The sequence below is a fragment of the Bombus terrestris genome, chromosome 6 (genome assembly GCF_910591885.1).
Source record: "Bombus terrestris chromosome 6, iyBomTerr1.2, whole genome shotgun sequence".
NCBI classification, from domain to species: Eukaryota; Metazoa; Arthropoda; class Insecta; order Hymenoptera; family Apidae; genus Bombus; species Bombus terrestris.
In genome coordinates, this window is record NC_063274.1 from 22,258,975 (window position 1) to 22,276,690 (window position 17,716).

Here is a 17,716-nt window from a genome sequence, read left to right on the forward strand (position 1 = left end):
TTAAGCAAATCCATATCGGGGAAGTGATGAAATGCTCACTTCTTCGTATTTTGCACGTGGGAGTTAATGCCCGTATGCGGTGAAAGGAATCTTGACAAATATATGTTGTTTTACCGCGAAATAATATCTAGCATATTTTCTTTATTTTATAACACGAAGTAAATTTAATGCAGGGATTCCTTAATAATAAATTAATAATTTTAACTTACGCAATTTTCTTTGTGAAGAATATCGATTATGAAGGATAGTAAAATTTCATAATGAAGCATATACATGTTTTTAGATAATCTGATTGAGATACTCATTTCTTACGTTTAATATAACAGATATAACTATATTGATACTGGAGTATGTTAGTATTGTATCGATGAAGACAGAATAATTTTATTTAGCTTCTACTTATTATTAGAATATTTTCTGCTTCAAATCTTTTTCATAAGTTACTCGTTTAAAGGGCTTCTTTAGAAGGTTTCTAATGTAAGCTTTTAAAAAGCTTCTAACAAATAACTTTTCTTATTGATGAACTCAAATAATTTTCTATTTTAACACATTATTTTTAAAATTGCTTTTAAACGTGTCAGTCACTACTCAATACCTGAGAAACTTTCAGACATTAATGTATAATGCATTCGAAATACATACAAATCAAACTCTAAGCCAAAACTACGAGAGTAGACGAGAAGTCAAAGGAATGTTTCACAATTTTGAGAGACAGAGTAATAGTGAAGCGAATCGTATACGGAATGGTGAACCAAACGTTTATTTACACATAAAAAGTTACCCTATTGCGCCGAGAAAGTTTGTAATTGATTTTGCAGAGCGTCGTTGACTCCAACGCTGAAACCTTCCAATCTTGAATTATTGAGCTTGAAAGATAGCTAAGCATCGTGGGTAAGTTTAAGCTCTTTTCCTTACTATTTCATTTACTATATCAATATTAAAATTGGAAACTATACGTGCAATTATTAAACGTTATAAAACTGTATCAAGATACATGCACGAATATACACATGTTGTTCGTCATTGAAAGCGTACTATCAAGATCCTTCGATACTTTCCGCTCAGTCCACGTTCAACAAACACTACATACATCACTCGTGAAAACATAAAGGATAACTTCCAAAAGATGCCTTACGTTCCCAATTAATTGGACGTCATTAACGAAAAACGTTTGACAATACGAAAATTCAAAATAAGCTTGAAACTTTACAAAAATGTTACTTTAAGTGATGCTAAAATATCATAATCAATTTTGTTTTATTAAAGGAACATTCGTGAGAGTGTAATTAACCCTTCAAAAAAATCGTGACATCTCACATTGTCATGAATGACTATATACAAAACATTGAAAAAGACTTACACTGTTTCGTAAATATTCTCGGTAATGTGGTAAGTTGCAATTTATTTAAGTGGGTAATTCCATCCTTAAGATCGTTTCTTTATCGAATCAAAAGATGGTTATTTGAATTATATTCTTATATGAATTGTATTAGCGTTACTTAAATTATACACTGTGGCTCCAGATTCAATTGAAGATAAGCAGATCTTATATTTCAAAATAAGACGAAAATCAAGAATAGCTTCCTGCAATTATCTATTTCTGTCTAATGAACTGACGTATATTTGATAAATTTTTTAATTCGGTTATTATGAAATTGAAGCCTCTAAAATGACTTTACTACTCTCCGTTCTTGTCCTACTTTGATGCGTAGAATCTTTCTGACTTCAATAGTACGACGAATTTAAAACCACGATATATTTCTAAACATTCATAATTCAACATATCTATATATCGAAAAGGACATAAATTCAAAGTTGTATATTTCTTGATATCAGTATTCTGATAACAAAATTCTTGAAAAACACTAATTTTTACGAAATGTACCCTCGCGAACCTTAATTTTCCGAAACTCCACCTTCACGAAAAACGAGGAAGAAAACGAAGACATTCTGTCAAATTACCTTTTTCTTTTATTCTCATTTACTCTTAAAGTTGTAGATTAGCTTCCAGGGCCGCGAATTAGTCACAGAAACGTATAGTTCCATACTTTACTTAGACGCGAGAGTTCAGAGTGCTTAAAGCTCCTGAAAATGCCGAGGTAAGTCTTTCCGGCCCGCCTTTCGCGTGCACCTTTCTGTCTCTCGTTTTTCCCTCCTTTTTTGTCAGCTTACCTGAGCGGGTAATTAAGACGTTCTTCCAGTGTGAACCCGGGAAACCCGTGAATACCGAAATTATTCTTCGTTGTAGCGTGCGCACACAAGACGAAACTTGATGTCGTGAAATACACCGGCACCTGTGCAATGAAAAACTCAAACGATCCACCGAGCCCGGTAAATGCCCTCGAAGAAGAGACTTAACTTCGTCTGGGTTCCGCTTTAACCCTTTTTTCACCTAAGAAGATGAGGAAGTTATTCCAACTTTGAGCGACAGCTTATTTCATATTGGGATTAAAGGATTGAAAGATATACTAAAATTACTTTGTATTGAAAGCTTTTTTAACGAAGAAATATTTGGTAATGCGCAAACAAAATCGAAATTATTATTTGCCTTTTTTATTTTACATTTGAAGATTACGCGATAGAAATGTCATGGATCTGTTTTTGCTGATTTCTTAAGTTTTATGCTATTTGTTGGCTGAAAGGAAATACTTCAACGTGATACAATTAGAAAGTAGATCAATTTGTCGGATGCAAAGATATAAGCCTTGTAATAATAGATAATAGATATGTACATGCATAAAATATTACGCAGAACCCACGGCATAATTGATACTGTCACCATAATTGTTTCTTAAATGTTCAAGAGGATGAGGGAACGACATATCTAATCCGAAAGCCAAATAAAAATACGAATCGGTACATATGAAATTAATTAATAGCATAGAAAATTTTCAAAAATATAATATTATGTTCTCCTCCTGTGGTCATCGTTTTAAAGAATATATCAATAATTACAAAATTTCACAAATTTCCACTGCTACTCTTCCCTCGGTCGAATCCCATTTCCCATTTCCAGCAATTTACCCTTCGAAAAGGAGCAGCAAACATTCATTCTCCCAAAACCCTTCCCAGTATTTACGCAAGAAAGGAGAAAGAGAAGAGGTGAGCCCATCAGTCTACAAAGAAACTTATCAACGTGGCCGATAATAAAAATCTCTCAGCTCGGAGGATCGGCAAGAATTCGGGTCTGATCCGTGGGTTCTCGCGCGAGAAGAGAAGCGTGCAAAAGGAAAACGTTAACGCATCCTCCGAGTTAATTTTGCGGTAGGGCGTGGATCCGGGAAAGGGTGAGCGTCTCTCGGCGAAGTTGAAAACGCTTTCCAAGTATCTGTCGGTTGAAAGTACAGACTTTCCACATTCGCAACACTTGCCACGGTTTACTTGATTTAAGAGGCCGGGTTCGTTAGCCAAACATGTAATTAAGGCCGAATCGGAGATACTTTCGCGGTGCAAGAACCGGAGAAATCGATTCTGTAGACACAATTCGTACGCAGCTGCGATCCAGTTCCAGATTTTATGGAATGTTTGCGCCACCGACGAGTTTCAGTCTATCGAAAGTGCGAACTTTGCACAGCTTTTCGCGTAGATTCGAGAACAATTATGTCACCATCGACTCTTCGTTCCGGCGATTCGGTGTTCCATCATTGTGGTCTTTCATCATTTCTGGTTTTATGATAACGAATGGACACAGTTCAGGATGGAGAAATGGTGAAAAGATTGGTAAACGCATGAGAGCAGAGTTCATCGACCATATTCTCTTTAATCTCAATTTTATGAAGCGAGAATGTCTTTGTACTCCTGTTAACCATGCCACGATGAGGTTTTGGAAAACGAAAGATGTTAGATTTTAGCAGATGGAATAAGATTTTAAGCTTGAGTGAATACACGAATCACATCTTAAATGTCATATGTAACGCAATTAATGTAATTAATACTTATTTGTCATAAACAATTAAAAGTATGTGTATTTTTCATCTAATACCAGAAATACAGAAAATCTTGGGGGCAAAGAGATAATTATATTCTAAATCGTTCATTCTGTACTCTCCGTTATTTTCTGATATGTCGAAGCTGTAAAGATTATTAATTATTCCTTAACATATTTTATCCCTTATTATATGCTTCTTGCTACTTAACAAAGTTCATTTTTTATCGACATCCCTTGTCATACATTCCTTATATTCCTCAACAAACATTATCCCTTACTTAATTCTTTAATAAATAATCCTCCAAACACCACATACAAGATACAAACATCACCTTTTCACTTTCAATATCACTTTCCTAAAAAAAAGTAAAATAACGTGCTATATATCGTGCGAACAAAAGAAGAAAGATGAGCGAACGCATTGACCTTGTTCCAACGACGGCGACAATAAAATATCGATTTCACCGTCTACACGTCTCGCGGCCAACTCGCGAACGAAGAAGCGTCGATAATAATTTTCACTGTTCGATTACGCCAATTATCGAAGAAAAAGCCGCCGATCCAAGACGATCCATTTTCCTGATTCCATAATTCGCTTAAAAGCAACTTCACCTCCTTTCCACGGAGCGTTCCCTGTTACGAAACGAGGCCGTGAAGCGAAACAACGAAACAGCAAAAGACGGCAAAAGAAAGAATCGTTCCAGGTGGAAACGATTAAAGCGGGCAACAAAGCCACGCCGACGGGCGATTGAGAGTAATTCGTTCGTTCCTCCATTGTAAGCGGTCACGCCACGCCGGCGAATCCATTGCAAAAGTTTAATTAAACCTCGACAAGGGGTGGCAGAGGGGTGTCGTCCTTCAACAACCCTGATCCTTCGTACGTATACGCGACTTCACCAAGCTTTTTACGAGCCGAGGTGATCGACGGTTTGGATGGTTCTGAAGAACTCGATATGGAGAAACGAATCCCTTGAGCAACAACTGAAAGCTCATCTCGCCAATAAAATACAACGTGACGTCTTTTTCCCAGGGAAAGTTATTGATCTCCGCTGGATACGGGAAAGATGTTTTACGAGAGAATTTTAATCGTAACGTGACACCCATTCAATGATATTGATATTGAAATTTAAGAAACTCTGTTGAGAAACTGGAAGAAAGAATTATTGCGTTTTTTGAAAATATTTACAAGATGTATATTATTATAGTGGGCACATTTTTCGTCTTTTATAATAGAGCAATTTTAAAATTCAACACCTTGTGAATTAATTTTAAACTATTTTTCCATTTCACTGTAGCTGACTATTAAATATATCTTTTGAATCAATTTGTTGAACATTTGAAAAATGTTAGTAGTTACCCAGATAAAATCATGGCTATTTTACATTTTTTAATTAATATTATGTAGATACTTTGTATAAAAGAACATTTTTAACAATATAACTTAATGATCTTAAAATAATTCTATTGATATTCAGAGATCAATCACCGACACTATCTTCAAGCCATTAATCAAACCTTTCGTGAAAAGATAAAAAAAGATTTATTACCGAAAAACCACTTACAAAAGAAAACAAATTACAGACCAGAAGGAACTCTTTAAATAACACACGTGACTTCTACGAGCACATTGCAATTTCTCGCATAGACTTTGAATGCTCTATCATACGAACGCAATATCAGAAAAACCTTTTCGCCTAACGTAGGAATACGAGAATTCAAATTAAATACATTCGATGAAAATTGCATCATTTGTATTCTTCTATACGTTCGAACATATGTGTTAATAATCAAACGAGTTACTTTGATAGATGTAAATAGGATTAATTAATTAACATGCAAGGACGCCGATACAAAATCATCAACGTTTGTCGATAACGGGAATTTTTACCGTGAAATATTATTACTAAAGTGCGGATTTTTATGCGTTTATCTGAAATTTAAAAATACAAAAATACGTAGAGTATATATAATATGCAAAAAATATATAAAACGTCTGAAGTATAATATACATTATAATATTAAAGATTACAATATAATATTAAAAAATAATAAAATTCCTAAAGTATACTCGTTATAATATTTGAAAAATAAAATATGAATTTGTATAAAAATCCGCAATCTAATTATAACATATCTAATTGTACGAACGGAAAACGAGCAACGTGAAGAACCGACGATTTGTCGTGCAATTAGCAGGCCCTTTCTCCGCTCTTTTCTCGACATCGCGATTTCTCGTTTCCGGTCGTCGATCGTGATCTGCTCGAGGCTACTTTTAAGTTTAAATGTATTTGAGACACAAAGAGCGAGATCTACCGAGAAGTTTCAGTTAGCTGTGAACGAACGTGCAAAGCGACCAGGGGCGTAATTAACCTTCCCTCGCGTTGGCCGGCCATCCGACCAAAGAAATTACGAAATTAGTTCAACTTCTTCCTCTCAGTGGCTATGGAGCTCGCATAATGGTCATGTGAGAAAATGTAGCGCGTTTCTTCGTATCGTTAACGGTTTTTACCGTGAATGGATATTTCCATCTTTCAAGAGACGAGGGTGGATTTCATTTCTTCGATAAAAAGTTTTTGCGATCAGAAAGTTCTCATTACTTCTATATTGCAAATGGCTCTTTCTTGATTGATGGTTTGTAGTTTTTTGGTGCATCGTAAAATCGATTATTGGATTTCGAATTAAGGCCGTTTTTGTGATTTTGAGATAACAATATTCGTCATCATATTGATCTTTTCATGCAGATTAAAGTAAAGAGACGCTTTAAGACGAAAATTTAAATAGATGTACAAACATGTACGAGAATGAACGAAATATAAATCTCTATTTAGTTTACATCTCTTTTTTTATGTCCATAGAATGTATAAGCATGTACAGTCTAATAATTATAATTAATTATATGAGAAGAAAGTATGTTTTCTTAATAACAACATTAAATTGTGAGAATTAATTTAGCTTTGAGATGTTGTTTCATTTAACATAACTTTTTGTGAAGAAAACGATGGTTCTGCGAAATGTTGAAAAATTCAAAGATCACGGGAAAAGTGGAACTTGCATTCATAAAAGTATGAATGTAACCATTCACAATCAACCGACTTTGATTAGCAGATATGAAAAAAATTAAGTTTGTTAATGGCGACATTAAATTGCAAGAATTAATTTAATTTCACAATGGTATTTCATCAGACTTTTTGTGTAAAAAACGATGTCTCCGTGGAATATCGAAGAATCCAGGGATCACGAAGAAAGAACAATAGTATTAAGCGAGAAGATTGCATTGAAATTTTCTTACAGACTTACTGATTTTAGATCGTTACCTTGGATCCTTCTGTTACCTTCATTGTTAACTTTTATTCTTTGTTCGTTGGAAGTTACTTCAATGAACCGTTCGTGAATAAAATATACCATATCTTTTCGAAGGTACTATTACTTTCCTTTAATTAAGGGAAATTATGAAGATTTATTGCCAATCTCCATTATGAAACTTTCAATTAAAACGTTACCTGTTCGCCATTCTATATTCGATACCGTAGAAAGAGAAATATTCTCTATATCATTAAATACATATATAACTGTGTGTCTATAGTATTAGCAAAACAATATTACATTCTCATTCTTTTTACTCTCTTCATTTCTACATTTTCATCGTACAAATATCTTTATCTCATATTGTACGCACACTTATACTTGGAATAAACCCTATGATATATAAAAGGTTGAGTAAACTAAATTCCTATCATACCTGAATACTTAGAAACACTATTGACGGAGTACCTCACGAATAGCGTCTGTTCGACTTCATCGCCTAATTCTCGGTATCGTTCTCTATATATAAGCGCTGCGTGTCACGCCAAAAATCTGCAGATCGACAAACAAGAGATTTTATATAGCACCTCTACTACAAGATTTCATTGACAGAATTAAGGTTAAGGTTTTGATCCAATAATTCCTTCGTTTTTAGATCTCCCGTTTTATCATTTGGGTATATATTCCTACGACTCGCATTAAAATAGTTCACATTTATGTGAAGCATAATTCATGATATTACATAATTTATTTAATTTAGAAAAGTAATATCATATTTCCGTCAACTTTAATTGAGGCTAGTATCAGTTACATCTGGTCTTTTATCGATCATAGCTGTATTAATATTTCATTATATTATATCTATCGGTCGACATATATACCGAAAACATTTTCTATAAATATCTGGCATAATACCATACAATTTTTAAGTAAAAAGAACCCCTAATATTGAAAGGTCTCATAAATATCTATTTGCTATTTTAGGCTACTCACGTTCAATCTCCACCTTAACTTTTTCTTACAAAGTATGAAGTAATCGTAATATTGATTTACAACCTCGTCAATTCTCTTCCCATAAACGAGCTCTTTCAAAACAAATGTATAACAGAATATCATGATACGTGTAATAATAAAGGCGACATATATAATTGACGAAACCTGTAGAATTACTTTGTTACTTAATCTACATTCTATAATTTTTGCATTGCAAGTTAGTATAATGAGTTATTACAACTTCCATATACATTTTCAGATTGATTTCAAATCTTACCAACATACATTACAATACTAACAAAATTTCGATATGTTTTACATAACGCATATAATATGGACGTAACAGTTTTGCAAGTCACTGTATTATTGCATTGATTTACTAATATGGGCCACTCTAAACCCAACACGTATCGGTACTCCAAGGGTTAATGTGAATACCTGTATCCGTGATACAACTTTCAAACGAAAGGGACGGTCCCCCGTTGTTCCATAAATTGTTTTTACGGTGGCCGGCCACATGCATCGTGGCCCAACGCAGAAATTTATCTTTTCCTTGTAACAACGCCGAGGCCAGACAACGTAATGGAATTTTTTCATCAACGGGCTTTCCCACTGACACGCTACTCCTAAAGCCCCCTTCATACCCCTTATCAGGTCTTACTCCGACGTCGTGACGGCGGAGAGCTACGATTTTCACCGGGGATTGCATCGTCGACGAGACAACCAGTGGAGGGGAGAAAGAAGAAAATTTCATTTCAAGCCATGGCCGAGAAGAAGAAGGAAAGAAAGAAAGAAAAAGGAATTCTTCATTCGCTAAGGAACCGTAGTAATCGAATAGCCGGCGGAGCTTTTGTCGATGTAACCGGAATACTCGCAAGAGCCAACGATCGATGAAAAGCAAAAATGACCAATGGTCCATTGGCCGCGGCACCGATATCGGATTGACGTCTTCGTGAGTGGCCGTCTAATGAGATGCGGAAACGATAGGACAATCAATTAATCAAGTTGCCTCTCTCGAGAAGATTAATGCGTATATACGACCCGTGGATAGGGAAATTGATGCGTCGAATCTTTGCGGAAGAATGGAAACATGGTAAACTGTGACGCATCGATGGAAGCAATTAGATCGTCCAGTTGGATAACATTGGGGAAATAAATTGATTACCGAGCACCAGAGTTACCTGATTTTAAAGGAGAAATCGGATTTTATTGAATATACTGTTTTGTTTAAAGTAATGGGAATTTGTAGAGGATATAAAAAATTGTTAGAAAAGAGAAAATTGTTAATTCATGATACATTATTTAATGATTTTTTTAAGTAATCTTAAAAGGAGTAATAACTTTCTTTTATTGTATTAATATTTTTGACAGAGCTCACAATGCAGCACACGTAAAATTTGAGCATTAGAATCCCGAATGAAAGATCGAAAAAGTACGAACAAAATATCTACAACTTGAAAAATAATAGCATCAGAAGTTACGAAATTCTTAGAGTATCGAAAGTATCGCAAGTCCAAAACGTCTTATGGAGTTTCGAAAGTATACAGAATTCTAAAGTCTTTAGGGAATTTGAGGAACTCCTTCGATACCAACAATATCACACGCTTTAAGCGATATACAAACTTATAATGTTACAAATAACAGAAAATTTGATAAGATCCACAACTGTGATCAACATTCAACCATATTTGAACAGAGAACGCACAGAACATAAAAGTACATACTTTCTAGATTTACTTAAGACAATTAGTAACATATAGGCGTGCGTAGTATGTTTTCTATTTAATAATTACACACTGTATCTATTTCAATAAAATTCAATTTTCCTTCATTTATTTGTACAGTATGTATAAAAAAAAAAAGTAATTTGTGCACTGCATTACAATTTGAAGTCACTGTATTCTTAAGAAATATTATTTAATAGAACTTTAGGATTAAGACTCCTGCAGGGTTAAACAATAGAATATCACTAATAATACCATATCACACTGATATTATATCCCAGATAATAAACATGCTATAATTTTATCATCCTAAATTTTAATATGCAATCAGCATACGCTGCAGAACGTGGAAAACAAAGGAATAACGGGGTCGTTCGTAAAAGTGATCTGTATGCTTTAGACATAGTGTTGGCGTTAAATTAAAGCATTGTAACGCAAAGTTTTGGTTAATGTTAATTTACAAGTCAACCAACACGATAATAGCAGAACTAATTACGTTCAGCATAGGAAAATGTTGAAACAAATGAGGGAGTTAGTATTTCCTTGTGGTCATTCAGTTTGCAGAGTGCCGTAAAAATTAACAGAGTTCCCGTCAAGTCATTCGTAGTTTAAGGCGGCAAACCGAAGCTCGACGACGCCTCGGATATAGAGCTAAAAGCAAGCTTTTTCATCAGATACACACGGTGAAACGTAACTTCTTCGAACTACTTTTTCCAGTTGACAACACGAAACAAACTTAATCAAAATGTTATCGTGTATTGAGTTATAGTGAATTATTATTTAATTACGAGTCTTAAGATTTGTTAATAGGTTCAGAAAATAACGTCGTATACTTTAATATTTTTAATAATATTTTTTGTTGTCTATATTTCTTCCAATCAAGATACGTTTACGTCAATTACAGTATATACATTTATACATATGCATACAATATCCGGATGTTTTGGTCCATTTCTGGTAACGATGTATGGATTTTACCAATATGTATAAATTAATGGTGAATTGATAATAATTATTAAATAATGAGCTAGTAATTAGAAGCAACGTTTACTATAATAACGATATATACATAGTATCGCCAGACTATAAATCTAATACAATTTAAATTTGGTTTACAAAAATTTACATTATTTTGAGTTAAAATGTTGTCTTTTTATTACGATACTATAATAATTATATAACATGTAATACAATAATAGTACATTTGTATTCATCACATGTACCTATGCATGTATTTTTGAATGATATTATATGTATAAAATATAACATCATTATTCAATCATTATTTAATTTATCTCGGTAAAATGCAATGGAAAACGTACCCATTGTTTAGCATCGAGCTATGGTTTGCGTTTATTGATTACATGGCTGATGCAAAAACACATCAGCACGCATCATTAACGCACAGACTGGCTGTAATACAATCGATATTCATTAACACATTAATTAAGAATAAATTAAGAGGCTTACTGAAAGTTTGTTGCATAAATCAACAAAATTAACCGATGAATTAGAGGAGATTAAATCTCTTTTTTTGAAAGAAATTTAGGCTCATAATAGTATTTTATTCAGATTATGAAGCTACAGAGAAGTTTAAACTTCGAATCGAACAATCGTTTCCTATTATTTTCCATTTGAAACGCAACTTTGATTCCACGTAGAACTAGGTGACCTTTGAAGAGCTGATCGAAAGAGTACGTGAACAATACGTTCAAAGATGAATTCGTCCTGTAGATCAGGAATATCGAATTTACATTGCTAATTTCGCGAGATTTCGGCTGCTAGCAGCTCACTCGCATTGGAAAGGCAGTGGAGAAACCACAATGAAAGATCGACCTCATCGAGAAAAGTACCTTCATCATCAATTCAGATCTTCTATTCTCGTTCCGTGAAATGTTATTTACCTTGAAATACGATGCAGAGTACGTGGGTAACTTTGATTTATTAAAACTGACCGTCGACCTATTATCATTTAATCATTGAACGTACAAAAAGAATAAAACTTATTTTTCTATATTTATATTTAATTTAGAAATTACGCATCTATACATTTCTCAAGTTTTATCTCGTATTTCGAGTGATCGTCAATATCTTATTTTATCATTATATTATTACATTGCATTGATCAATTTTTTTTTTTTAATAGGTACTATTACAAATAGGTATTCTAGTTATCTATTGCAAATAGATAATAATGTTCATTTAAAACAAAAATAATTATTTCGGGAAAGAATAGAATATAGATTTTAAAAGAATAGTATTTCGGAATTTATTATACCTAATGATTAAAAATTTCATAATACATAATACATTTATCAGCAGCAATTTAAAGGAATATTTCAACAACACCCCAAATCACGTTTGCTACAGGTTCAGTAAGATAAGGCGACGTACTAACTTCTCGTCGAATTACCTTCATCCTTAATTACCAGTTACACGTAAACTCCGTGCGTTTTGTCGCTCAGATGTAATACAATTAATTTGCGGCGAATACACTGTAATAATTTACACCAACTACTAATGTCTAAAGATCCATTTCTTATTAAAATAAATGTTCTATGTCATCTTCCAAAGAATTGGAAGCGTTAAAATCTTAAAGAAACTTAACGAAATATTTTCACGAAAAGAAGTTCGGAAGAATAAAGGAATAGAAAAATTAAAAAAAAATACACGACAAACGAAACATAACGTTAAAAACGAAGAATCTTTCTCTGAGGAAGCATACTTCAAGCCCAGTAAGACAATTTTGATAACATAGTAACATATGCAATATGTGTATATATGTTATTATGTATATATATGTTACATTATTACGTATATATATATTATGAATATTCATAATTTATTTATTATTTAAAACTCGAATTTCGTTAGTACGTTAAATATTAATTAATATATATATAATCAAACAACGATTTTTAAGAACGAACTAAATAAATTACAGGAAAAAATTGTTCAAATGAAACAGACAAAGTGAAAGACAATTTTTCAAATCTAAGCCGGGCAAAGAAAGTAATGAGACAAATGAATGACGGAAAAAGGATTATACCAGAAGATGCAGGACAAAAATATGATTTTCCCGCACCATCGAGTCGACTTACGCTTTCCATCTAGTATTTTCATACACGCTGTTTTCCGTAGAGTATCCATGTATTTCTGGCTTTAACTGCGATTTGTGTGTAACAAAAATCCACGTGATCCAAGTTCCAATCTCCGATGTTTATTCCAACAAACATTGAATGGGGAAGTAAAGCTGGCGATAGGTATTGCCGTTTTCGATTGTTCAAATGACTCTCTATTCCATCCTCTTCGCTCCTCCGTCTTATTCGTTGCCACACTGGCAACGCCATTAATAAAAGGAGCGATACAGCGAAGAGGATTGATATACTGGCAAGACGGGAACGAATGGATAGTTCTTTCTTGTCATTGTCGATAGATTCAACGCGTTAAATCGACTCGAGACGTGTATAACAGGATGTTCCGTTTATCTTCGCCGCTTTAACCCTTTTAGAGAGTTACAATCAGTCACAGAAATCTACATATATTCCTTATATATAAAGCATTATAGTAAAAACGTTAGCTCTATGAATTTTTTTGACAAATTAAAGACACATATCGTTAACAGTAAAGTCTCTAAATATTCGAATTTTTAAATAATCATAAGAATGGAGAGAATAGGTATTTAATCTTGAAATCAATCATATAGACAATTTCGATAATATAGAATTACTTAATAACGTATTAAATTTTGAAAATTGCAATGAATGAGATACAAAATGAATATTAAAATTGCTTTGCTATAAAAGAAAATTAGAAATATGCGCCATCATCTCTTTTTCCTGTAAGGATTAAATGTTTTTGATTTTTTCCCCGTGACAACTTTTCTAACGTCCCCAAATATTTTGTTATTTTTGTATTTCTTTAACTGGTGGTAAATGAATTAATTCAGTTGTGTGCTATACAAGCTATATTTCTGTCTGAAATGTGTATTTTATCAGGATTGGAATTGCTGAATGTAATCGCTTCATGAGTTCGTGAGGAGGAATTAAATACCTTTTTAATTTTGCATGTATAATAGTATGAAATAAAATGAGAAATTTTTAAATATGAAGGGAATATGAATTTGTTGGAAATAATAAACGTAAAAAGCGAGAACAATTTATCATACGAGTTTCACGATAACTTAGCTGCTACATATAATGAAATAGAAAATTAGTATTTAGAATCAAATAAAAGGTTCGATATATTTTATTTTAAATACTTCATAAACCGGTAGAGAATACATATAATAATAAAAATCTAATAGAAAAAATAATAATAAAAAACACATAACAAAAAAGGAAACATAAGTTATTTTACAGTCTTTAAAATAAAACTCCAATTTATTTAATTTGCTTTTATTGAAATATTCGATACACCATAAAAATTTCAATTAATATCGTCGGATCAAAATATCTATAATAAAGCCGTTAGCAAATAAAAATCAGTCAAAAAATTCAATAATCTGGCCATAGTCCATCCATTACGTTCTAAATTAATCATTATAAAATTCTTCGTTCATAGATTAAAAATAAAAGACAAGTTTCCGTGAAAAAATTTATCAGAACCCAGCTTTTTCCCAAGATATCGGAGAATTAGTCCACTTTTCATGGAACATTGGAAATATTACATAAAGTTGAAGAAGAACTTCTGACATCGATATTTTCACAGAAAAGAGGAGATGAAATATGTAACATTTCGAAATCAATTTTTCTAGACAAAAAGAAACCGCAGAATCTTTCGTTTGAATCTGAATGAAGTGGTTGAGATTTCAATTTCCATTATCGAAGAAAATACTAAGATCTGTGGCAGAGCCACTCGCTTCTCCATCCGACCCCTATTATCGTCTTATTTGCGATCAGCTATACCCACTTCGGCCCAACAATCCCAGATGGGTTGCTTAACTGTTCGATCTAATCTTGACTCCCCTGCTTCACTTAAGAATAACTTTTCTTGGGACTCGCGAAACATTAATGAGACGATGGATAACGAATATACAAGTTCGAAAGATGTCAAACGACAGTAATGAGACGTTCTCGTCTCTTGGAACTCGGTAACCAAGTAAATACTCGAATGCGATGTATGAGAACAAAATTATCTGCAACGTGGACTTATTTGTCTATAATGATTTCTCAAATTTCCGACATTGTATTTCCATATACATTTCTATGTACATATTTCCGTATCTGTATTTCTATGATTTCTAACATTTAAGGTAATTCTTCTATTGATAATATTCTACAAAATTTGCATATTTTTTACTTTTTAAAGATATCTTTACACCTTTAGATTCGAAGATACCTTCGAATATAGTAAATGATATATAAAATATAAAACTGAACATTTTTATTATTAGTATTCTTAATCCTCTGTAAACATTGTTTAGAATAATTTGTACAGTTTAGAAGATTTAGAATTATTCCTTTTTGAATATTGTGCAACGTCTTAGTTGATAATGTTCTGCGAGATTTAGAATTGACGACACTAAATTTACACATACATATCTAGTTCCTAAATCGGGCCCTTTATGGGTGTGGATAATATTTGCAACTGACAAATTATACCGCCATAAATATACAAAAGCTTGTTCTAAATTCCAGAATTTAAATTGGTTAAAGTTTCAGTTAAAGAAACTCTAAATGAAGATCTTAGTGACAGTAAAAGTTCGAAAGTTCGCTGCTTTCTAAAAGACTCGATGTCCCATAACAAAATTTAACATCTTCTCTGTCTTCATAATCGTCGCTAATAACAACATATGCAATTAACACGATGTTAAAACCTAATAAAAAAGATTCTGTGAAAAATATGCAGTATTTTGTGAAGTTGGAAAACTTTTGAATTTTAAAGTTCGTATATCGACAAATTGTGATTATTAATGATGTGGCGTTTTTATTGCTAGCGTTCTTGGTTTATCTTTTATGCATCCATTCTAATGCAAAATTTATCTTCTTTTGGATGAGGAAATTCTTAAAGGATTATAAAAACAGGCGAGTAAATGCGGATAGTTTCTTGAATTTCGCATTCGTATCAGATAGGACTGGTTCAGAAGAGCGTGCAATTATGCAAAGCACGCACCGTTGATTTGAAAAGCTGTTCTTCAAGCAATTCTGATTTGATATTTAGTGTTTCTACAGCTATGTGATACATCAATCACGATTTAGATACGAGGGAGAAATCTTTTTAATTAATACTCAGTATTATCTCAGATTACATTAAAATCCATTAGAATAAAAAAAAGCTGAAAAGTCAAAAATCATAATATCGAAATACTTTCATAATAGCTTGTATGATGAAAAAATGTTAAAATCAGAATTATCGAAGAAGTTGAAAAATTGAAGAGCTCGTATCCGTAATAAATAATTTAATTATCTAGTTTAGTTAGTAAAGCTAATATTAAGTTAGCTAATACTAGCTAATTTAACATGGATTGTTTTTATTATGAGCCCATCAGTTATTTATTTCACGATTTTCTTCAAAAATAATAACGAAATGAACAATATGAATAATTCTCTCGCCCAACATTTTATCTAAACTTCCAATTAACTTCTCATGATAAAAATTGTCATTTTCCAAGCACTATTTAAATTATAATCGAATAAAAGTCACAAAAAACGAAGTGGAACAAAATTTAATTAAAATATAAATCAACGACTGAGGTATTTTAGGCAGGATCAATCAGACAGGAAAACATTCGTACGTGATTTGTTAAATCATTAAAATTCATAGAAGTTATGCGTAAACGATACGTCCTGTGCGAATTACATAAATAAACAGCTGACCGTGCTGCGACCTTTTATTCGGCGTTAATTAAAGGCTGTTTCCAGAAGAATGCACTGTACGTGAAACAAAATACACATACACTTGTGTACTTGCAAGTTTCGAATATTCTCAAATGTCCGTTTCTATGATTTGCTATTAACAGAAACATTTCAGATAGTTCAGTAAATCAGTGACCTACTGAGAAATTTGTATTATCCTGTGCATCGATAATGATGACCGATGACGACAGACATTATAGCAAACAATGCCCTGCGAAAAATAGAAAATTAAGAGAGTTAATTATCGACAGGTTAATTACAAAGACGAAAACGAGTCAACAATTGCCATCATTGGATCGCGAAATGTTTGATGAACTACTGAAAATTGCGCCGATTGTCGCACATGTCCGAATAGAAAATATTTCGAAACTTTAAAGGGATATCAGCCTATAACAGTTTGTATGACAATATTCCGTAACAAAAACAAACGACAAGTAAAACGTAAAAACTGATGTAATAATATAAAAGTAATAAGACATAGAAAAAGCAGCAATAGTAAGAAAAATACTACAACAGTAACAGAAAAATATATACCTTAGCAAGTAACAACCCGTCACACAAGTGCGAACGAAACTCTTTGAATAATGAGTGAATATCAAGTTTGAATAATAAGGATTTAATAATATGACATTACAAAAAAAGAATATAAAGATATATTACGGATTGTACTGATGACGAACGACACAAGAACAAAGTAAACCAAATTCAACAAAACAAAAGTATTATCTTAAAAGTCTTATCTTATTATTATTATCTAATTATTATTATCTATTATTATTATCTTATTATTATTATCTAAAAGTATTATCTTATCGTAAAGTCTTAAACAATCAAACGTAACAGTCAAAACAAAATTATTCAACGCGAAAGCTGCACTCTCGTCAAATTCACAAACACTTTTCCATCGAAGT

General features: G+C 32.6%; 1 protein-coding gene across 4 annotated transcripts in view; it reads right to left on the minus strand.

Moving 5' to 3' along the window:
- The window catches only part of LOC100647880, a 74,658-nt gene that overhangs the window by 53,554 nt on the left and 3,388 nt on the right, over positions 1–17,716 (minus strand). For 3 of the 4 annotated variants that reach the window (XM_048406914.1, XM_048406915.1, XM_048406913.1), the window contains exons 1-2: positions 13,050–13,073; positions 2,173–2,392 (exon numbers count right to left, since the gene is read on the minus strand). The exons of the other annotated variant lie outside the window; for it this stretch is intronic. In XM_048406914.1, coding sequence (XP_048262871.1) covers positions 2,173–2,392; positions 13,050–13,058 — 229 coding nt within the window. In that variant the 5' untranslated portion in view covers positions 13,059–13,073. Of the gene's footprint in view, positions 1–2,172; positions 2,393–13,049; positions 13,074–17,716 lie in introns of those variants that run through there. 4 annotated transcript variants of the gene reach the window in all.